Raw genomic sequence first — 21999 nt, 5'->3', positions numbered from 1 at the left:
TAGGAGTTAGGCTCGCTGTCTCCCCTTGTGTGTGCCTGGTGGAGGGTAAACAGTACTGACTGAGGCGCTCCCCCAGGCACCCTGTTCTGTCCAGCCCTCATCTGTCCACAACCTTCTTCTGCAGGACTGGAAGCTCGGGATTGCTCCAGACTTCTCCCTCTCCAGGCCAACACTATGGAGAGCCCCTGGAAAAACGGGGCATCTTCCTGTCAACCAGACCTGAGTTTCCCTGCTGCCCAAGCTCCTTCTAGATTCTCCCGACATCACTCCTCACATCTACAAAAAGGAAACAAACCTCTCTAGGTTGCCGGGAGGATGAAGCAGAAAACGTGGAGTGCTTTACAAACAATTCACAGAAATCAGCCATTATCTTTAGCTCGGGCGGAACTGTTCTTTCCCAAGCAGTAGAGAGCCTTCTACTCGCATCTACCCTGCAGGGGGCTGGGGGAAGGGCTCAACCTAGGACCATAAGCTTAGCTCCCCCTTCTGAGTTTACAATTTGCCTACTCCCTGTCCTCGTTTTCTTCACGTCTCCAGGACTTGAGCGCTGAGGTGAAGAACCAAACTCTTGAACAAGGTCATTCGTTCAACAAATGTTTATTGAGTACCTACTATATGCCAGTCACGGTATAAGCATCATGCGAAAGGGCTTCTCAACGGAGAGACCACGGACGTCCTGAGCGGGACAATTCTTCGGGCGGGCCTGCTCCCCACCTTCAAAACGACAGGGGCTGTATCTTGCAATTGGGACACCCCAAAAATGCCCCCGCACATTTCGAAACGGCCCCTAGGGGGCATTTTCGCCCGCGATGTAGAATCCCCCGCCCACCCTCGACAAACCCAGGAGACGGGGGAAGGAGGAGGCCAGCTAACTGGCAAGTTGAGGATGATGCCGAGGTCCAAGACGAGCAAGATCTGGACTTCGTTTCCGGGGAACGGGGCCACTAACGAGCTTGTCAACCTCCTTGGGGCTCTGAATTCCGACTCCTGGGTCACAACTCCTACTTCCTATGCAGCCAAGATACAACCCGGGTTTCCGTTCCCAGCCGAGCCTGGGTTTCTGGGGAGGAAGGAATGGCGAGGCCCTCGTACCCCAAGCCCTCGGGAAGCGAAGGGTTAACGCAGGTGGCCCCGCAGAAGCCCCCAGCACCGCTAGAGGGACCAGCACAGCCCGGCGCCTTCGCGGTCACGTGGGAGCGAGGGCGGGACCAGGCGAGAGACCGACCAATAGGCTGCGCTGTCGGTGGGCGTGATAGCCAATAGGAGCAGGGAGAGGAGTCCCGGGACTAGGAAGAAACGGCGGCCGGGAGGGGGCTACAGGGACCATGGGGCTTCTGACCATTCTGAAGAAGATGAAGCAGAAAGAGCGGGAGCTGCGACTGCTCATGCTGTATCCTCCCGGACGCCGGAGCCGCGAGGGTAGCGGGGTGAGGGAAGCCTTGCCGGGCGGGCGGTGCCAGGCGCCCCCTACCGGGCGCGGGGTGCGCGGCCGGCGCGCACCAACTGCCCATTGTGCGTCACGCACGTGGGCCCTACCAATCGCCCGGGCGGGGGGCCGGGAGGAGGCCGTACCACCGGCTCGGGGCGGGGGGGCTCCGTTCCCAAGGCCAAAGGTGAGGGCTTAAAGGAGCAGCGGCCGGGCCAGATGTCCTTATGTAGGGGGGGAAGGGGGCTCGGAGGCGTCTCAGATGCCACCACCCGTTGGTCTGGCTCGAGCGTGAGGCCCCTGTCCCCCCTGGCTCTGACCTTCCTCCCCCACGTCCGAGGGTGCCAGGCCCCGGCCCCGCCCTCAAGGTCGGAATCCCGGGGGTGTGCGGGCCCCGCCCTGCGCTCCCAGCGAGGTGGGTGTAGACCGCGCGGTTTGTTTTTTTCCGTATGTGCAATATCTCGTCTTTGTGCCGGCATGGCCGGTCAGTAACCACCCGCCCCACTACCCCGATGGTTTGTAGGCCCGAGGGCCCCGCCGACCTTCTGAATCCGGTTAGCGGGCGCCTGCACTCGCGCACCCTCCTCTGTTCCAGGCCCCATTGCGACTCTGCGATCCCGGAGCTGGGCGGGTCTCACCCGGAGCTCCCTTATCCCGGCAGAGAAGACATTGAACTGCGCAGATGACTTTATAATACTCACATTGTGTCTGTTATAAAGAGCTCAGAGAAGGGCACAGAGAATTCACTCCTCCGATTAAATATTTATTGAGTGCCTACCATGTGCTAGGCACTGTCCTAGGGGCTGGGGTAAAACAGCAAAACAAATCCTTAACGTCAGGGACGGTCTGTAATGCTGTGGGGAGAAAGATGTTGTCAAAGCATATAGGTAAACTGTGTAAGATGCATGGAGAAGAATGCAGTTTAAACAAGGTCAGCGAAGGCCACAATGAGAAAATGACAGTAAAAACAGGTGCGGGATGAACCATGTAGCTATCTGGGGAAATTTGTTTAAGCAGAAGGGACAGCAAATGCAAAGTCTGGAAGGAGGTGCTCAGCTGGTGTGTCCAGGAGGGCCTGGTGGCTGGAGAGAGTGTGTAAGGAGATTAGGACAGAGGGGACAGAAGAGCCACTTCATGTAAGGCCTTTTGGTTCTTGGCTTTTCCTTTAAATGAGAAGTGCCGGGGGAGCGTGATCGGAGATGAAGTGTGAGCTTGCTGCACCACAGGCGCTGTAGCATGATGGCTTGGACCAGGATGGAAGCAGGGAAGCAATGGGTGTTGGACGACATTTTGACTGGAGGCCCAGCAGGCATTGCTACTGGGTTGGACTCAAGTGTAAGCAGGAGAGTGAAGTCAAGCTTGACTTCTAGGTTTCTGGCCTGAGCAGTTCAGAAAATGAAGAACCACTTGCTGAGAGGGGGAAAGGATAGGGAGCAGGTTCAGAAAGGTGGGAACTCGGAGTGTGGCCATGCAAGGTGCCTCCGAGACACTCCCATAAGTGTTAGATGGGCAGCTGGATAGAGGGACTGAGTCCAGGGGAGGAGCTGGGTGGGATGTGTACATTTGGAAGTCAGGAGCATAAAGATGGTATTTGAAGTCGTGATCCTGGGTGAGAGCACTAAGGGATGAATGTGGACTGAGGAACACTGAGGCATGCCTGGAGGCATGCCGGGGCGATGGGAACCAGGCAAGGGAATGGAGGTGGGAGATGGGAAGGAAGAGGGGGGCTGAGGACTGCCCAGCCGGAGAAGAATGTGAGGTCTTTATGGACTTTGGCCAGAGCAGTTTCAGGGAAGCAGTGGGAACAAAAGTCTCACGGGTTCAAGAAAAAGCAGGAGGACAGAATTGGGAGAGGGTGAGTATGGACAGCATTTTGGGGGAGATTTGCTATAAAGGGAAAGAAATCAAGGAATAAGTAGGGGGGAAGAGGGATCAAGAGCCGGTGTGGTTTGTATCTCCCGAGGTGAGAGAGACTCCAGCTTGTCCGCTGATGGGAATGGTCCGGCGGAGGATGGCGGTTGGGGGGGCGTGGGCATTGGAGATGAAGGCTGGGCCTCCAGACAGCTTTTCCCAATGTCATTCTACTGGTTTGAGTCCCCTGGGCCCCCTCTCAGCTGCAAGCCCTCTTAAGTGTTGGAAGGATGGGATGGGGGGTGGGGCTCCACTAGCTGCTGAACTCACCCATTCGTTGGCATACTCGCTTAGCAGCAGAGGGTTTGGAACGTTCCAGAAACAGGTGCGGATGGCTACCTTCAGTTACTTGCTCTTGCCGTTCTCCCTGTATGGAAGGCTCTTCCCTTAGTCCTCTGGAAAGCTGGCCCCTTGCAGTTTGGGCCTCAGCTCTAGAGGTGCCCGAGCTAAAGAAGGCTCCTGCGGCGGCCCCCTCCGAAAGCTCCTTAGTTGTATTTCTTATGCTCCCCACAAGCTGACGGTGCCTTGTTTCTCATTTGTTTGCCCTCTGTCGTCTGTCTCCGTACTGGAGTAGGAGCTGCCCAGGGTGGGGACTTTGGCTCTGGGGTACCCCCGGCCCTGGAAGAGGGCCCGGCACATAGCAAGCATTCATTAAATACCGTGGAGTAGCCTAAGCAGCCTTTGGTTAGGCAGAGGTGCGAAAGTCTTAAACGCTCCACCCTTTCCCAGTTATCTTGGGCCAATAAATGTGTGTGTGAGGCACGGGCTCAACTAATGTGCTACGTGGTGGGAAACAACTCGTCCCCTAAAAGAGGGGCCCGGGGACTTCTCCTTAACCTGCCGCGCCCCAGCGGCCTGGACAATGCTGGCAAAACAACCATCCTCAAGAAGTTCAATGGGGAAGACATTGACACCATCTCCCCGACGCTGGGCTTCAACATCAAGACCTTGGAGCACCGAGGGTGAGCGGGGACCCTGCGGAGGGCTGGCCCCGGAGTAGGGCAGGGAGCACGGTTGAAGGGCCTGGCTGAGCCTCTCACCACCACCCCCTACTTCCTGCCCAGGTTCAAGTTGAACATCTGGGACGTGGGCGGCCAGAAGTCCCTGCGGTCCTACTGGAGGAACTACTTCGAGAGCACGGATGGCCTCATCTGGGTGGTGGACAGCGCTGACCGCCAACGCATGCAGGACTGCCGGCGGGAGCTCCAGAGCCTGTTGGTGGAGGAGGTGGGCGGGGCACCTGCCAAGGCGGGGAAGCCAGGCTTCCAGCACCATCCAGCCCCCAAGACTCGGTGCCCAGGCGTGGATGTGCAAACCCCTTCCTCAGGGGATTCCCCGAGGGGCCCATGACCCCAGAAAGGCACCTAGGGCAGGGTCTCTTTCTTCATGGAGCACCCTTGGGGAGACAGAGACCACCTGTATGCTTGGTCCCAGGAAGCCCCACAGTGTTGTGGGCCGGACGTGCTATGAACTGAAACCTGGGTTCATGTCCCTTTGATGTCTCAGGTTCTACACCTGAATGGGGCTTTAAGGAGGCCAGTGTGTGAAGCTTTGGGAGGTAGTGGAGCCTGGCTCAGGATTTGGACTCTTTGCTGTGTGACCGCAGGCAAGACACTTAGCCTCTCTGAACCTTCACGTCCTCATTTCTAAGATGGGCATTAGAATTAGGGGGATCATATAACTTATTATCTGGCCCCAAACACTTTCCTTTAAATAAAATTTTAGGTTTACAGAAAAGCTGCAAGGAGTTTGAAGAGATACCCTGTCTGCTGTTCGTCCCGCTTCCCCTAGTGGTAACACCGCACATAACCACCTGCATTTGTCAAAACAAAGAAATTAACATTGGCAAGTTACTCTTGACTGTAGATTCTGCTTAGATTTCACCAGTTTTTCTATTAACCCCCTTTTTTTCTGCCCCAGGACTTGATCCAGTTTACTGCACTTGCATTTAGTTGAAAACCAGGACGATTTTAAGAACGAAAGAGGGACTTGTTCCTAATTATGCAGGGACAACAGACATAAACGGGACCATTCTGGGCATACAGGGGTGCGGTCACCTGGTCTAGCACTAGCCACCTCCAGGGGGTGTCAAGCAGGTCCAATGAGATCGTGGCTGTCCGTGCTCAGCCCTGGCCTGGCACCTCGAGGCCCTTTATCAGGCCCAGATTCACCTACCTACTTGGAGGGACTCCCAGTCAGAAACACGTGTGGAAGGAACTGGAAGCAGAGGCAGAGAGAGAGGCCCATCAGGGTAGTGAACAGTGAAAGTGCTACATGACCTTGGAAGTCGGAAAGGTCACTCCCAGCAGACCCCGTGGCCTTGGGATGATTGCATTCTTTGTGCAGCTCAGGTCATCACAGAGCAATCTAGAACAGAGGGTTCATTATCTTGTCCATCACCCCCTTCCCATTTATGGAGGGGGAAACTGAGGCATGGAGGAGATCGGTGCCTGCTGGGCCCCCACCTAGGGCTCCCTCCTTCCCTGCTCCCCTCCCGACGGATGGCTGGACTCACAAGGCACATCCACATTCATTACCCTGTTTGGGCCTCTCCAACCACCCTGAGGCCTTCCCCTAATTTTCCAGGTTGCTCTCTGACCCCGCCTGCTCTGGGTGATCAGAGGAGAGAAGGGGCTGCCCTCTGAGTCCCCACTCCCCACCCTCCCCATTTCTCTCCCCCCAGCGCCTGGCTGGAGCCACCCTCCTCATCTTTGCCAACAAGCAGGACCTGCCCGGAGCCCTGTCCTCTAACGCCATCCGTGAGGTGAGTGCGGGCCTTGGCATAGGCCCATGGAGGAAAAGGGGCCCACATTTCTTGGTTAACTTACTTAAAAGCCTGTGTTAGCTCCTCTTCTGGGGCAGGATGTATGCAGGGCACTGGAGATTGAGCGATTAACAAGAGTGGGCTGTTATCCCCCCAGGCTGGGGGAAGGCAGACATGCAAACGTTACCCTACAGGGTAACAGCGGCCGGCCCAGTGGTGAATCCTCATTCTGTGCCAGATCTTGGCGTGGACAAACCCCCTTCAGTCCTCACCCCCGGCTCCTGCAGGAGGAGCCATTACAATCGTTCTGCAGAGGGCGAAGCAGGTTTTGAGAAGCGAGGTCATGCACAGCCAGGGTTTCCGTGCCTTCCGTGCCGGCCCTTGGGACCCCAGATTGTATCCTGCCTCCTACTGTAGAGCGTGAGCACCAGCATGAGAAAGAGTGGGGTTAGAATCTCGCTTTGGTTCTTGGTCTCTTACAAGCTGTGTGACCTTAGGCAGGTTGCTTGACCTCTCTGAGGTGTTCTCCTCCATGAAATGGCCAGCAATCCCTGTGGCTCCTTGGGCCTTGGAAGGAATGGATGGGAGGACGTTTGTGTGGCACAGAGCACAAGGCCTGGGTCCTAGCGGGTGCTCCTGGATCCACAGCAGGTGCTGTGCTGGTCCTGAGGGGTAGTACTGGTCTGGGGGTGTACACAGGGCCCAGGGGCTCTGAGGGCCTGACGGATCTTCACCAGGGGCCAGGGGGGTACTTCTGAGAGCTTTGAGGGAGGCCTGGATCTCCCCTGGGCCAGGAGAGGGAAGGGGCTGTGGGTGGCAGGGCCTGTGGTCACCGGGGGTCCCTCCCTGCTCTCTCCCTCCCCGACCCCCGCCTCTCCAGGCCCTGGAACTGGACTCCATCCACAGCCACCACTGGTGCATCCGGGGTTGTAGTGCCGTCACGGGCGAGAACCTCCTGCTCGGTGTCGACTGGCTCCTGGATGACATTTCCAGCCGCATATTCACAGCTGACTGAACCCCTCCAGATGCCCCCCACCTCACAATCTGGCCCTCCCCCACCCCCATCCCAGCCCTCCTCAGGCGCCACCCATGGGGGGTATGGGAGTCAGCCAGCCTGACCAGTGCCCCAACCCCACCCTGTAACCTGCCGCTGCTGCTAATGCCGCCCACTGCTGCTCTGTGGCCCCAGGCTGTCACCCTGCCTCCTGACTCACCGCGGGGCAGCTGCCATACTGAAGGGACAGGGCTGGGGCTGGGAGGGGGCTGCCTCTGCTGCTACCAAGGCTTGGGCCTCACCCTTCACTCCGCTGTGAGAATAAACCGTTCCTTGCGACAGTTCCTCGTGGAGTCGTTTGTTGCTTCCACAACTCTGCGAGACCCCCAGGAGCCCACAGAGTAGCAGGGCACCCAAAGGAACAGGTGGTTCCAGTCAGGGGGTTCACTGCTGCTGTGTCAGAGGGACACACGAAGAATCACAGGAGCACAGGCCTGGGGCCGAAACTAATTCCATTGGGAAGAGTCCAGGCAGGCTTCCTGGAGGAAGTGACATTAACATTGGGCATGAAGGCCAAGTAGAAGTTCTCTATGTAGAGGAAGGGGGAGGGGCAGTTTACTGTAACAGTGAATAAGAAAAAGGGACACAGCCCCGCATCAGGGCTCATGACTTGCTGAATGGAATATGGGATGAATTTCAGCTGCCAACTCCCCACCACAGCCAGGAACCCAGAGGCAGGGGACTGCCTATACAGCTCTGCGGGCTGCTCTGGCTCAAGCAGTGGGAACCACGTGACCGAGAAATGAAGCTCTAGGACTCTTGGAAGTGGGGAGGGGAGAGGACTCAGGTGTAAGAGGACGAGGTCAAGCAGAGCTTGCTTAAGCAAACAGAGCCAGGAAAGGTCCTCTGAAGACTACGGCGCTGTCCGGAGCAGGGCTGCCCCGCAGATGTCCGGACAGGTGGCTGTTTTCACAGGGGCCCCCTGCCCTGGTCCTACCGGTGGCCCCTAACTCCGCCAGATTCTGTTCGAAGCTCTTCCCGGTATCATCACATTGAAGAACAGCCCTCAGCAGTACAGACTCTCCGGATCCCGTCTATAGGGGAACTGAGCCTCCGGGAGGGAGATAATGTGACTTGCTCAAAGCCACCCAGCTAGGAAGTAGGGGAGCTGGGATATGGACCCAGCACATTTAACGACTACACCATACTATTCAGGTTTTTGTCTCTGCTCAAAGCTTAGTAAGCAGCATCCTTGGTTTAAAGCAGGGATTCTGCATGGTTGGAGACAAGGAAATAACAAGGTTATAATCATTACCAAGGCCTGTGGAGGGGAGGGGGGTGTCTGAGCTGTGGCAGCATGATCCCAACCCTGGGATCATGACCTGAGCCGAAGGCAGAGGCTTTAACCCACTGAGCCACCCAGGCGCCCCAGGAGAGGGCTCTTTTGTTTGCTTTTTCTGGTGATGGAAATGGTGGAGTTGGGAGTCTGAAGGCAGTGGGGGTGGGGGGGTGGGGGGGTAGTGGGGTTGGGGGGGACTGATCTGAATAGGAATGGACTTGGAGGAGGCAGAGCAAAAAAAGAGAAGAAGAAGAGAATTGGGGAATTGGGAAATGCAATGCAGGGCCAGGGAGGGGAGAGAATGATGGGCAAGAAAGAGATTTGGGACCAGTCCCGCTGGGAGAGCAGCTTGAGAGAACAAAAGTGATGCTAAAAGGGGTTTCTAGAGGTGTGTGTTGTTCAAGGGGACACCACCCCATCTAAGCCTCCTCACAAACAGCTCCTGGATAATCTACCCCATGTCTGAGTTTCTACGAGTCTCATTTGGGAGTTGGCTTTGTCTCTTTCTGGAAACTAGCCATATAGTGTCCCCTGTAAGAGTGGCCGTGAGCCTTAAACGCTTCACCCACACACTGCCACTTTGAATCTTCACAACCTGGCTGTCGTGGTATTGGTCAGGGTCCCCAGCGGTCTGCCCTAGACATGGATCACAACCGCCTTCAGCAGAAAGGATGGTTCTTGGAAGGATACTAAGAACTCACAGCATCCTGATGGCAGACTCCGGATGCCCGACATCAGGTTCGGAAAGCAGAGTGCCCAGAGGCTCAATCCGCAGCCAACACTGCACATCAGGAACAAAGCGGTCCCTAGGCCCGGCCTTGTGCCCTCTATCCCTCACTCAAGAAACTCAAGATTCAGGCTTCAGAAGAGACCTGCTCCACACAAGACCCGGGGCAAGGAGCTGGCACCTTTGGATTCTGGGGTAGGAGGCTGAAGGGCTACACCTAGACAGAACCACCTCCAAACAAAGATACGGTTCTAATGGAGAGGTGGCAGTGAACGCTGGACAGACCAAGAAGGGGAAAAAAAAAGTCATCCTCTGAAGTAGATTCTATTATAATATCTCCTATCATAAGCACTATAAACATTCTAGAGATGAGAAACTTGGGCTCCAGTAGTTAAGGGAAACTCGCGCAGCCGGTAAGAAGTGTGACCTCAGAACCTGTGAAGCCATTCTGCTGCTCTGGAGGTCAATTTTGCCCCCTCTACCCTTGCAGAAAACATGAACTAGCGAATCCTATGGAAGGAGACAGGGAAATGATTGGCTACACCTGGCACGCACTGGACACGATGAAAATTAGGTGGGTAGCCAAAAGAAGGGAACCGGGAAGCAGAGGTGAAGTGTTTGGACACGTAGGCTGGAGCGGGCATAAACGTTGGTCGGAGCGGAGTGATCAACCTCCCCCGTCCTTAACTCTCGAATCACCTAGTTTACGCTTTACCAGCCACCGAGAACTTTTTAGACGCTCCCTGGCCGCACACCGCGGCCGAGAACTGCGCCGTCACTTGCGACCGGCTCCCTGGGACCGAGGAAGGCGGGCGCAGGCCCCGGAGCGGCGGCGGCTGGCGGAGACTGACCCGGAGGGGCGGGGGCGGCGTGGAGGAGCCAGAGGCCGGCGGTCAGCTCTACTCCCGCTCGGCTGCCATGTCCCGCCAGGCGAAGGACGACTTCCTGCGGCACTACACAGTCTCCGACCCCCGGACCCACCCCAAGGGCTACACCGAGTATAAAGTGACCGCGCAGGTGAGGTGGGGCCCGGAGGGGACCTTTACCCTTTTAACAAGAGGGAGGCAGTGTTTCACTTTAAGGCAAGGCACTGCTGGACGCTCCCTTTTTAGACGGCTGAAATGCATTTCCCCTTTAAGAGGAGGCTGCAGTAGGAACCTGCGTTTACTTCTTTAACGGGCTGGGTGGGGGTGCGGCTCTGGGAGGGCGCTGTCCTTTTAAAAGGGCGTGGACAGCAGTTCTTGGAGTGGGAGGGGTGGGTTCCCACGCCCAATGTGTGGTGTCTGCTCATCAGACTGTGAATTTCTTTAAATTAACGCGACAACTGTGGCTCCGTCCAAATCTTGGTTATTTCTCCAGTCTCTTGGAGTAAGTTATGTTAACTGGTTTGTTTGATATTTACATAAAAACCCTTTTATTTAAAAAAAAACAAACAACAAAACCTATCTATGACTTTCAAAATTCGTACAGCTCCAGATAAATTTTCAAGAGTCTCTATCTTCACGGTCACAGCAGGAAGTCAATAAAGACTAAAGTTGATTATGAAGCAGTAACAACGTTATAAGCAGATTTTATAGATACATGGAGGAAACTATGAGGAATTTTAAAAAAGGAACGGTATAAAATTTATCTGCAGAATGATATCCGAGAACTGGTTGGGGGAAGACTTTTCACTGTAAATTGTCTCGTACCTTTAGCATTTTAAACTAGGCAACTATTAAACTGATGCATTAGTAACTATTAAAGGGAAGTGAAAACACAAAGACCTTTCCAAAGCGATTTAAGTGCAGAATCTTAGATGTTTAAAACAGCTTTCCCCATATTTTTTATGTCTTTCCCTTGCCTCTCCAAACACACACCCACACACAGTCCCTAGGAAGACCCGACTGGGGGTGGGAAGGGTGCGGCAAGGGACTGTTAAACCTTTTCCTATAAATCTTTCTGTTGGTTTTTAAGCAAGTAACATGCATTACATCGGTATGTTTTTATGACTTTGAAAGAGAAATAGTTTTCCCTCCTTTACCATCCCCGTTCGTCTGCCATCTTGGTGAGAACCAATGCTGCTAGTTCCTTGTTTATCCCTGCGCAGCAACCCTACATTTAAAAGCAGATATGAGTATCCAGTTTATCATTTACGCACAGCTCCGCAAGTCACATGCCGGTATTCCTGTTTTTTGTTGTTTCCCCTTGTACATTTTTTAAAACGGAGACATAAGTTGTATAAGTAATGTGCATAAATCCTAAGTGTACAGCTCAATAATTTTCTCATACCTATAGATCCGCGCAGGCAGTGCTCAGATCAGGATACAGATATTTCCCTCACCCCAGAGACTTTCTTTGTATCTTTCCATCTATAGTTCTCCTCCCACAGAGGTAACCACTGTCCTGGATTCTTTCACTATGGAGTAGTTTTGTTGGTTCTTGAACCTCATCCGAATAAAATCATTACACAGCAAGTACTTGTATTTGGCATTTTTCACTCTCTATATAATGTTTTTGGAATTCATCCATGTTGCATGTGTAAGTTTTATTGCCATGTGATAGTAGTCCCTTGTAGAAATATACCACCATTTCTTTATTCATTCTCCTTTTGATGGACATTTGAGTTGTGTCTAAAAAAATTTTTAGTTGTTATGAGTAGAGTTGTATGAATATCCATGTACAAGTCTTTTTAGGGACCTGTGCACCCATTTTTTCCTTGGTGTGAACCTAGGAGTGGAATTGCTCCGTCATTTGATAGCTACATGTGTAGTTGTCCTAGAAATTACCAGTTTCCCAGGTGCCCTTTGCGTTCATCCTTGCTGAAACTGACAAAATATTTAAAAGAGTGTTTAAGTAGCTCTGTGGTTGAAGTTGGCCAGGTTGGTGGCTGATATTCAGAGCCTGATAAGAACTTGTTTCTTGTTGTCTTTGTTTTTGTTTTTTGGCCTTTACCTCTATGCTAAATGTACCCAAAGGGACAGAAGAACTTTCCAACAAAAATGGATCTATCAGTCTTTTGATATCTTTTAATTCCCTGAGGAATTAAAAACAGTGTTCTTGTTTTACACCTTGAGTCTTCACAGGACCACAGATAGGCTCCGGAAAATTCAAAGTCCGCCAATTTTTTTTTTTTTTTTTTTTAACCGATCCCTAAACCTCCCCTGTTATCTCCAAAGGCTCCTCTTTGTGCCTCTGAGATGTTAAGTGTGCTACCTGGTCTTCTCCAGGAACTTTTATCTAGGTCATCTCTTTAAAGTACCAGCTTCCGGGGTGCCTGGTTGGCTCTGTTGGTGGAGTGTGTGACTCTTTTTTTAAATTTTTTTTTATTTTTATTTTTTAAAGATTTTATTTTATTTACTTGACAGAGAGATCACAAGTAGGCAGAGAGTCAGGCAGAGAGAGAGGGGAAAGCAGGCTCTCTGCTCAGCAGGGATGCTGAGGCAGATTCGGGGCTCGATCCCAGGACCCTGAGAGTATGACCTGAGCCGAAGGCAGTCGCTAAACCAACTGAGCCACCCAGGCACCCTAGAGCATGCAACTCTTGATCTCAGGGTTGTGAGTTCAAGCCCCACGTTGGGTGTAGAGATTGCTTTAAAATCACTAAAAAACAAAGGAAAGAAGGGAAGGAAGGAAGGAATTTACCAGTTTTCCAAAGTGGTACAGTACTTCAAAGTACCGTTTTATACTCCCATTCTCATGAGTACTTAAGCATCTTCAGTTTTCGGCATTTTAGGTGCGTGGGTGTGTGATATCTCATTGGAGTATAATTTGCATTTCTCTGATGACTAATGATATCGAGCATATTCTCATCTTTTTTTTTTTTTAAGATTTTATTTATTGGGGCGCCTGGGTGGCTCAGTGGGTTGAGCCTCTGCCTTCAGCTCCGGTCATGATCTCAGGATCCTGGGATCGAGCCCTGCATCGGGCTCTCTGCTCAGCGGGGAGCCTGCTTCCTCCTCTCTCTCTCTCTGCCTGCCTCTCTGCCTACTTGTGATCGCTCTCTGTCAAATAAATAAATAAAATCTGTTTTTTTTTAAATTAATTTATTTATTTATTTGAGAGAGAGTGAAAGTGAGGGAGATCACAGAGAGGGAGAGGGAGAAGCAGGCTTCCCGTTGAGCAGGGAGCTCAAATCAGGGCTCAGTCCCAGGACCCTAGGATCATGACCTGAGCTGAAGGCAGACGCTTAACTGACTGAGCCACTCAGGTGCCCCCATATTCTCGTTATCTTACTGCCTATTCAAACACCTTCTTTTGTGGGAGGTTCCTGCTCAAATATTTTCCCCAGTTTTGAAAGTCGAGTTTTGTCTTTAGTACTGATCTCTGGTTCTTTCTATATTCTAGATCTGACTCCTTTGTCAGGCATATATATTCCTGAACAGTTTTTAAATCTAGTTTCTTTTACCCAAGATATTTCAGGCTGACTCTGGCATGAAAAGCAAAGGCCAGGGTTTTGGTCCTAGCAGTCCCTCTTACTTGGTATGTGATTTTTTTTTTCTAATTTTTATTTTCAACCGAGGTACAGTTGACATAGAATATTACAATATTATGTTAGTTTCAGGTGCACAACATAGTGATTCGACATTTATCTTCGTTAGGAATTGCTCACCATGGTAAGTGTAGTTCACCATCGGGCGCCATACAAAGTTATTGCAGTATTATTGACTGTTCCCTGTGTTGTACTTTTCATCCCGATGACTTATTTATTGTCAAACTGGAAGTCTGTACCTCTTAATCTGCTTCATCTATGTCACTGGTTCCCTTCATCTGCATCCCCTCTGGCAACCCCAGTTTCTTCTCTGTATTTCTGAGTCTGTTCCTGGTTTTGTTTATTTTGTTTTGTTTTTTAGATTCCATGTATCAGTGAAATCATGTAGTGTTTGTCTTTCTCTGTCTGATGTATTTCATGAAGTGTAGTATCTTCTCAGTCCATCCATGTTGGCACAAATGCCAAGGTTTTATTCTTTTTTTATGGCTGAGTAATACTCCATTGTCTGTATCTACAACATTTTCTTTTTCTTTTAATATATTTTTTTTAATTTATTTATTTGTTCGAGAGAGAGAGAGAGAGAGAGAGAGCACAGGCAGACAGAGTGGCAGGCAGAGGCAGCGGGAGAAGCAGGCTCCCTGCTGAGCAAGGAGCCCGATGTGGGACTCGATCCCAGGATGCTGGGATCATGACCTGAGCCGAAGGCAGCCGCCCAACCAACTGAGCCACCCAGGCGTCCCTACAACATTTTCTTTATCCATTCACCTGTGGATGGACACTTAGAGCGCTTCCATATCTTGGCTATTATAAATAATGCTTCAATAAACACAAGGGTGTATATATCTTTTCCAATTCGTGTTTTTGTATTCTTTGGGTAAATACCCAGAAGTCGAATTACCGGATCCAGTGGCATTTCTATTTTTAATTTTTTAGGAAACTCCATACTGTTTTCCACAGTGGCGCACTGATTTACATCCCCACGGACAGTGCTTGAAGGTTCTCTTTTCTCTACATTTTCACCAACAGTTGTTATTTCTTACCTCTTTGTTCTGACTGGCGTGAGGTGATATCTCGTTGTGGCTTTGATTTGCATTTCTCTGGTGGTTAGTGATATGGAGCATCTTTTCATGTGTTTGTTGCTTATCTGTATATCTTCTTTGGAGAAACATCTATTCAGGTCCTCTGCCCTCCCTTTTTTTTTAATTTATTGAGTTATCTTTACTAGTATCCTCCCTCTCTTCCTACCTCCTTTACTTCCTTCCCTCCTTCCTTGACCCAGTGCAGGATACAGAGAGTGGGAGAGAGAATCTTAAGTAGGCTCCATACCCAGCTCGGAGCCCTACATGGGACTCGATCTTAAGACCCTGAGATCATGACCTAAACCACCAGGCTCCCCTCTCTGCCCATTTTTAAATTGGATTGTTTTGGTTTTTGGGTGTTGAGTAGGAGTTCTTTATATATATTTTCGATATCAGCTCATTATCAGATAGGTCATTTGCAAAATGTGCTGTGTAATCTTGCATAGGTCATGTCCCCTCTCTGCCCCTCCACTTCCTCATCTGGTAAATGGGCATGTTAATCGTATCTACTGCCTTGGGATCTAGGATAATTAAAAGGGGATTCTGGAAAACTATCAAGTAGTCCACTCTGTAGTGTTATTTTCTTTCTTTCTTTTTTTTTTTAAGATTTTATTTATTAATTTGACAGATAGAGATCACAAGCAGGCAGAGAGGCAGGCAGAGGGAGAGAGGGAGCCAAGCTCCCTGCTGAGCAGAGAGCCCGATGCAGGGCTCGATCCCAGGACCCTGGGATCATGACCTGAGCCAAAGGCAGAGGCTTTAAACCACTGAGCCACCCAGGCGCCCTTGTAGTGTTATTTTCTAATTATTATGAATATACCATAGTGAGTACAGAGTCTTCTTTCCAGCTCAGACCCCATTCTTCTCTTCCAGGGGTCGCAACCCCAGTGATGCTGTCTTCTGCATTCAGGAGTGTTTGCCCACAGAGATTTCCTCACTTTAGGAAGGAGTGGCTCCTGGGACAGAACCTCACTCTTTAGAGAACTGGAGGGTCTCTAGTTTCAGAAGGAGATGCAGGGACTTGGCCCTTCGAAGAAAGGGAGATAGTGCTCGCTTCGGCAGCACACACAGAAAACGGGAACGATGCAGAGAGGATCAGCATGGCCCCTATGCTAGGATGACATGCAAATTCGTGAAGGAACTGAGATAAAAGTTGGGCTGAGGACCAAGGGGTCTGGATGGGATCCTCCCATCTGGCAGATGAAGAAACTAGCACGTGATAGAAAAACTGCTTCAGGTGACACAAAGCTTTGAAGCCAGGACCCCTTGATACCAGTGGCCAACAGCCAAAGGCCACGACGAGGGCTGGGAGGTACCTGGGGCATCGCTGGATTTTACTGGGAGATGGGGTGTCCGATGCCAGCCTCTGGTCTCACCTGGTTCTTGCCTTTCTTCCTCAGTTCATCTCAAAGAAGGACCCAGAGGATGTCAAAGAGGTGAGGCTCCTGGGAGGAAGGGGGACCATTCCCCAGGTCCAGATGCAGGAGCAGCAAAGGAACAGCTGGTAACTCCTCGGCCCTGGGAGGAGCTGGCCCTCTGCCCCAAGCCATGCATGCACGCATGCACGCGCACAGGCACGCACGCACGCACACAGACAAGCACGCATGCGCACAGGCACGCACTAACGCACGCACACAGACAAGCACGCATGCGCGCAGGCACGCACTCACGCACGCATACAGGCACGCATGCACTCACACAGACAAGCACGCATGCACCCAGGCATGCACGCATGCGCACAGGCACGCATGTGCTATTCCAGGCTGGGAATGGGGAAAGCCTCTTTCCTCCGCCACTGTTGCCAGCCTAGGTCAAGTCTTGCATCCTTGGCAGGTGGTGGTCTGGAAGCGGTACAGCGACTTCCGCAAGCTGCACGGGGACCTGGCCTACACCCACCGCAACCTCTTCCGCCGCCTGGAGGAGTTCCCGGCCTTCCCCCGCGCCCAGGTGTTTGGTGAGTGTTGATCTAGGCATTCACGCCAGAGATGGAGGAAGAGGTGGGCAGAGGGCACCCCTGGTTGCGGGGGAGGGAGCCTGATGGGGGCCCAAAACCCCCAGCGGAAGCACTTCTTGGGGGGGCCCTTAGAGACAGCCTCATTTCACACCTGGGGAAACTGAGGCTCAGCGCAGCCTAGCCTTCAGTGTGTGTGGAGCCCTTCAGCAGTCCATCTTCCTTAGCCCCATTTTCAGGACAAGGCAGCTGAGGCTCAGGGTCCTAAAGGGGCTTGGCCTATCAGCGGCAGAACCAGAATTCCCCAGGAGCTGGTGTCACCTCTAGACCCATGCTGTCCAGGAGCAGCAGCTGTGAGCCAGAGGTGGTGAGTCTGAGCCGAGGCTTGCCGTATGGGTCGAGTGCCCACTGAAATAGACTGTAAACTGTGGCGATAATTTATATATTGATCACACATGCAAATGAGACTATTTCGGATATACCAGGTTAAGTGGAATGTCTTACTAAAGTTGAGTTAATCTGTTTCTTTTTAACGTGGCTAAGAGAAAATTCGTAATTGCACATGCCACTCATGATGTATTTCTGTGGCTAAGAGAAAATTAGTAATCGCACGTGCCACTCATGACGTATTTCTGGTGAACAGGAGCGATCTGCTGTTTGGATCTCTAGACTAGCGGGAGATACTCTTTCACAGCGAGGTGTAGGGCTGCTGCCGGCGGGTGATGCCAGGCTGTGGGCGCTGTAGCCGGCTGCTAGGTCTGAGGTCGCTAATTCCGCAGCAAACCTAGAACAGAGCAGGGAGACTGGGAAAAAGCAGCTGCTTGCTGTGTGACCTTAGGCAATTCCCTTCTCCTCCCTGAGTCTTAACGTTCCTCTCCGTTGCATCAGAACCATCTGAAATTATTTTGTTTCTTGCTGTCTGGGATGTGAACCCGTGACAGCGGACACCGTGCCTTCCTCCCATTCACCTGCTGAACCTCGCACGGTAGTAGGTGCTTGATAAACATCTGGTACACGGAGGGCTAGGGAGCTTGGTCCCTGCCCCCTAGGGGAGCCCGGGAAGGTTGCTGGGAGAATGGGGAGGAGAGCCGCTGGCTGCTGGGATCCTCCCTGGCAGCAGAAGGAAAGGGACCCCTGTGGATCACTGCTTCTCTCCCCACCCCTCATCCTGGGGGGCTGCAGGCCGGTTCGAGGCCTCAGTGATTGAAGAGCGGCGGAAGGGGGCCGAGGACTTGCTTCGCTTCACTGTGCACATCCCTGCGCTCAACAACAGCCCGCAGCTCCAGGCCTTCTTCCGGGTATGTGTCACTGGCTGTCCCTCCTCCCCAGCGCCTGGGAGAGCTCCCTGCCCACTGGGCTGCACCCTGAGTCCACCCCCCCCCCATCCCCGCTGCCCGTCCCTGTCTTTCTCTCCTGCAGGGTGGGGAGGTGACCCGGCCCTCGGACATGTCCAGAGACCTCCACATCCTGCCGCCCCCTCTGATCCCCACGCCGCCCCCTGAGGAGCCCTGGTTGCCCCAGCCGCTCCCTGCAGAGAGGAGAGGCCTGGAGGAACTAGAGGTGCCAGGTACATCTCTGTCGGGGTGGGAGCCAGGGCTGGAGGGCCTGGGGGTGTTGCAGAGGACACACTCCCTCCTCGGTGAGCTTAGTAAAAATTCTGGGGTCTGTCCCAGCTCCTCTGCTGCTAACGTGCTGAGGAGCTCTAGCCAGACCATTTTTCTTCTCTTAGGCTATAGTTTCTTCATCTGGAAAAGGGGTACAACCCATACGAAGAGTGGGCTTGTCTATGCCCTTGGGCGCCACAAGGAGTTAGTGAGAGGGTTAATTGCATTTTGAAAGCTGGGAAATGATGACAGGCATGAACGTCCCCAATGATTGGTTCCACAGCGGATCCCCCACCGTCCAGCCCTGCCCAGGAGGCCCTGGATCTCCTCTTTAACTGCGGGAGCACTGAGGAGGCGTCCAGTTCCCCTGCCCGAGGCCCCCTCACAGAGGCTGAGCTTGCCCTCTTCGACCCCTTCTCCAGGGAAGGTAACAAGCTGGGACAAGCAGAGGGGGGCTGCGGTAGGGGCAAGGAGAGGGCGGTAGAGCCGCTGACCGGCGTGCGTAGCACCTGTGAATCCTAGAAAGACTACCTTGTGGGCCGTGGGCAGCCTCAATGAGCAGAGGAAGCAGGTGCCCTGCTGCCAAGGCTCATGAGTTGGATACCCCTGGACAGTGAGCAACCACGGAGGAAGGAAAGGGAAGTCTGCTCAGGGAGAGCTGGGTCTTCTCCTAAGAAAGCTTCGGAACAGGCAGGGGTCACACTCTCTTGGTCGTATTCGAGTTCCTTCCGTTGGAAGCCCAAGGTCGGGGTGTCCTGGCCTGCTTGGGGTCACACCGCAGATCCCGAAGGCAGGACAGGCCTCCTGGTCAGGGGGGTGAGGCTCGGACCCAGAGAGAAGCACAGGACGCCCTCCTGCAGGAGGCGTAGGCATGGCGGGGGCACCCTAGACCTGCCATGGAAGGGGAAGCCTCCCCACTTCCCGTGGAGGTCTGGTCCTGGAGCTGAGAGTCCAGGCTCTGAGACACTGGACCTTTTCATTTTCAAAGTCTCTGACTCTGCTGTTCCTCCAGCTGGGGTGTGGAAGCGGCTCTTTTTTTTTTTTTTTTTTTTTTTAAGATTTTTATTTATTTGGCAGAGACAGAGAGATCACAAGTAGGCAGAGAGACAGGCAGAGAGGGGGGCAGAGAGAGGGGGAAGCAGGCTCCCTGCAGAGCAGAGAGCCCAATGCAGGGCTTGATCCCAGGACCCTGGGATCATGACCTGAGCTGAAGGCAGAGGCTTAACCCACTAAGCCACCCAGGTGCGCCCCGGAAGCGGCTCTTCTGCTTCGGGATCATTGTGAAAGGGTTTCAGTTTGGAATCCTGCCGTATTTTGAAACCCATTTTGTTGGCTTTTCTTCTTTGGCCTTTGGTGACCTCCTGGGCAGACCGTCAGCTTTGTGATCGGTTTCAGGCATCTGGGTTCGCTCCCCACCCCGGGTCCGATCGGAATGGGGACCTCAGTCTTCCGCCCAGTTATTCAGCTCCATACCACCGCCCCACTCACCTGGGAGGAGTGTCCTTCTACTCTTCTCGTTCTGCTTCCTCCTGTTCCAGGGGCTCCTTCAGCCCCTCCGTAACTGGGATAGGAAAGAAGGGATTAGGGGGAAAGGAGGGTAGTGGTGTCATGGGGGCCTGCCCTGCCCCAGTTGAACCCCCACGGGTGCCCAGTGGCCAGATGCTCTGACTGGAACTGTCAAGACTCCCACCAGTAGCTCCCATCAGACATTCCCTCGCCCCATAAGAAAACTCCCGAACTCTGGAATGCCTAGGTGGCTCAGTTGGTTAAGCATCAGGGTCCTGGAATCGAGTCCCGCATTGGTCTCCTCTCTCAGTGGGGAACCTACTTCTCTGCATCTGTTATTCTGACATTCCAGGGTTTGGAGCATTTCTGCCCTGGCCTGGCATCCTTCAGTTAAACTTTGTGGTGGGAACTCTTGGATTTGTAGATCAACTGTAGTCAGGGCCCAGTGACCCAGGCCCCACAAACTAATGTTAATACCGACCTAAAGAAAGAATTAGGAAGGTAATATTGTCTTTACAAAAGCATAGGAACTCCACCAATTAAATCAATCGTAGCCAGTCATATATGAATGGCTTTTGACTTGCTTAGGCACTGCTTCCCTCCCCCTGCGGCAGGTTGGTACCCTGATGGGCAAGAGAGGTCTGGGGAGGGGCTGCAGGCCCTGGGAAATGGAGGGCAGCCTGGCCTGAGCCCTCCATATCTGATTGTAGAAGGTGCAGGCCCCAGTCCAACCCACATGGGTGAGCTGGCAGCGATGGAGGCAGAGTCTGAAAGGCTGGACCAGGAACCCTGGGAGCCTGGAGGGCAGGAGGAGGATGAGGAAGGCCGGCCAGCCCCCGCCTATCTGAGCCAAGCCACAGAGCTCATCACCCAGGCTCTGCGGGATGAGAAGGCAGGTGCCTACGCTGCAGCTCTGCAGGGCTACCGGGACGGCGTGCACATCCTGCTGCAGGGTGTTCCTGGTGAGTACGACTGGAAGGTGGAAGGTCAGGCCTGGACTCTCGGGTGGTGGTGTGAAAAGGGAACAGAAAGTGAGAGCCAAACCAGTCAAGGATCAGAATTGCCACCACTGGCCAACTGTGTAACCTCGGGCAGTTTCTTTACCTCTTGTGGCCTCAGTTTTCTTATTTGCAAAATGGGGCAAATAGACCAGGGAGGTGGGGAAAGACACATGTTGATGCTCTGTGAGCCGTTAAGGGACTTGACCAAGGGTTTTGAACCCAGGGATCTCAGCTGAGCCAGTCTCTCTCCACAGGTGACCCATCACCTGCCCGCCGGGAGGGTGTGAAGAAAAAGGCAGCTGAGTACTTGAAGAGAGCGGAAGAAATCTTGCACATGCACCTGTCCCAGCTCCCCTCCTGAGGAGGAGTGAACCCCAGCCCAGGACTCTAGCTCCAGCACTGCCAACCACTCCCTTTCACGCTCCCTGGGGCCTGGCCCAGGGTCCTGGTCTTGTAACTCTAGGGTTCATTTCTGTATGTAACTGGACCAAGAATGAGACAAATACGAATTCAGAGCTCCTTGACCGCACCGCCACTTTGGAATCAGGACAAAACACTTCTGATCCCGCCTGTGTATCTTGTGGGGGCCGCACCCCTGGTCCTGAGTTAGCCGTTGACCCATCTAGAACAGGGGTCTGCAGACCATGGCCTGCAGCTGCATCCTGCCCAAGGCCTTTTTTTTTGGTAAGGCCCATGAGCTAGAATGGTTTTTACATTTTTTAATAGTTGAAAAAAGTTCAAAAGAATAGTATTCTGTGACAGATGAAAATTACATGAAACTTAAGTATTGAAAATAAAAATCTGTTGGAACACAGATTAATTCACTTGATACTGTCTGTGGCTGCTTTCCCGCTGCACCAGCGGAGGTGAATAGTTGCCGAGTTGCCCAGTTGCGACCTGCAAATCCCTAAGTATTTACTAACTGGGCCTTTGCAGAAAAAGTCCGCTGACCCCTGATCTAGAAAATGGGAAGAAGAGTCTCCGGGGAAACAAGAGTAGAAAATGACAGTAAGGCCCATTGAGCCAGGTTACTGGGTGAAAGAAATGATGAAGAAGAACCGAAATTGGGGTTACCCATCTTGGGACGTGCCCAAAAGCTAAGAGCGAGGGTTCACGGCTTGGCGAGCTGAGACCCGGGAGGGCGTGGCTCCACGCCTCCCCCGCCTCTCCGGCAAAGCGATTGGTTGCGGAAGGGACTACATGCTGGTGCATCATGGGAGTGGGCT

The 21999-nt window shown here is 52.8% G+C and overlaps 2 protein-coding genes across 8 annotated transcripts; both read left to right on the top strand.

Annotated features, from left to right (window-relative positions):
- The first annotated feature begins 1271 nt into the window (after positions 1 to 1271).
- ARL2 (ARF like GTPase 2) lies at positions 1272 to 7440 on the top strand. Of its 7 annotated transcripts, XM_080817320.1 has the most exons (7): positions 1272 to 1390; positions 4189 to 4299; positions 4402 to 4564; positions 4844 to 4943; positions 5063 to 5182; positions 6021 to 6101; positions 6982 to 7440. In XM_080817320.1, the coding sequence occupies exons 1-6, from the start codon at positions 1326 to 1328 to the stop codon at positions 6086 to 6088; spliced, it is 627 nt and encodes a 208-aa protein (XP_080673446.1). In that variant the 5' UTR covers positions 1272 to 1325; the 3' UTR covers positions 6089 to 6101; positions 6982 to 7440. The 7 variants fall into 7 exon arrangements, with proteins under 7 accessions (XP_080673446.1, XP_080673451.1, XP_080673445.1 ...); XM_080817325.1 differs by lacking the exons at positions 4844 to 4943; positions 5063 to 5182; XM_080817319.1 differs by lacking the exons at positions 4844 to 4943; positions 5063 to 5182 and having other exon boundaries at positions 1284 to 1390; positions 4402 to 4551.
- A 2522-nt stretch (positions 7441 to 9962) lies between these two features.
- SNX15 (sorting nexin 15) lies at positions 9963 to 21601 on the top strand. The gene is made up of 8 exons (XM_080817268.1): positions 9963 to 10178; positions 16112 to 16147; positions 16545 to 16665; positions 17845 to 17960; positions 18082 to 18229; positions 18550 to 18693; positions 20483 to 20734; positions 21028 to 21601. Exons 1-8 carry the CDS (start codon positions 10080 to 10082, stop codon positions 21132 to 21134), a joined length of 1023 nt encoding a protein of 340 aa, XP_080673394.1. The 5' UTR covers positions 9963 to 10079; the 3' UTR covers positions 21135 to 21601.
- Positions 21602 to 21999: the final 398 nt, after the last annotated feature.

This window comes from Martes martes (assembly GCF_963455335.1).
Source record: "Martes martes genome assembly, chromosome: 10".
In the NCBI taxonomy this organism is placed as follows: domain Eukaryota; kingdom Metazoa; phylum Chordata; class Mammalia; order Carnivora; family Mustelidae; genus Martes; species Martes martes.
This window is presented reverse-complemented; position numbering and strand designations above follow the sequence as displayed.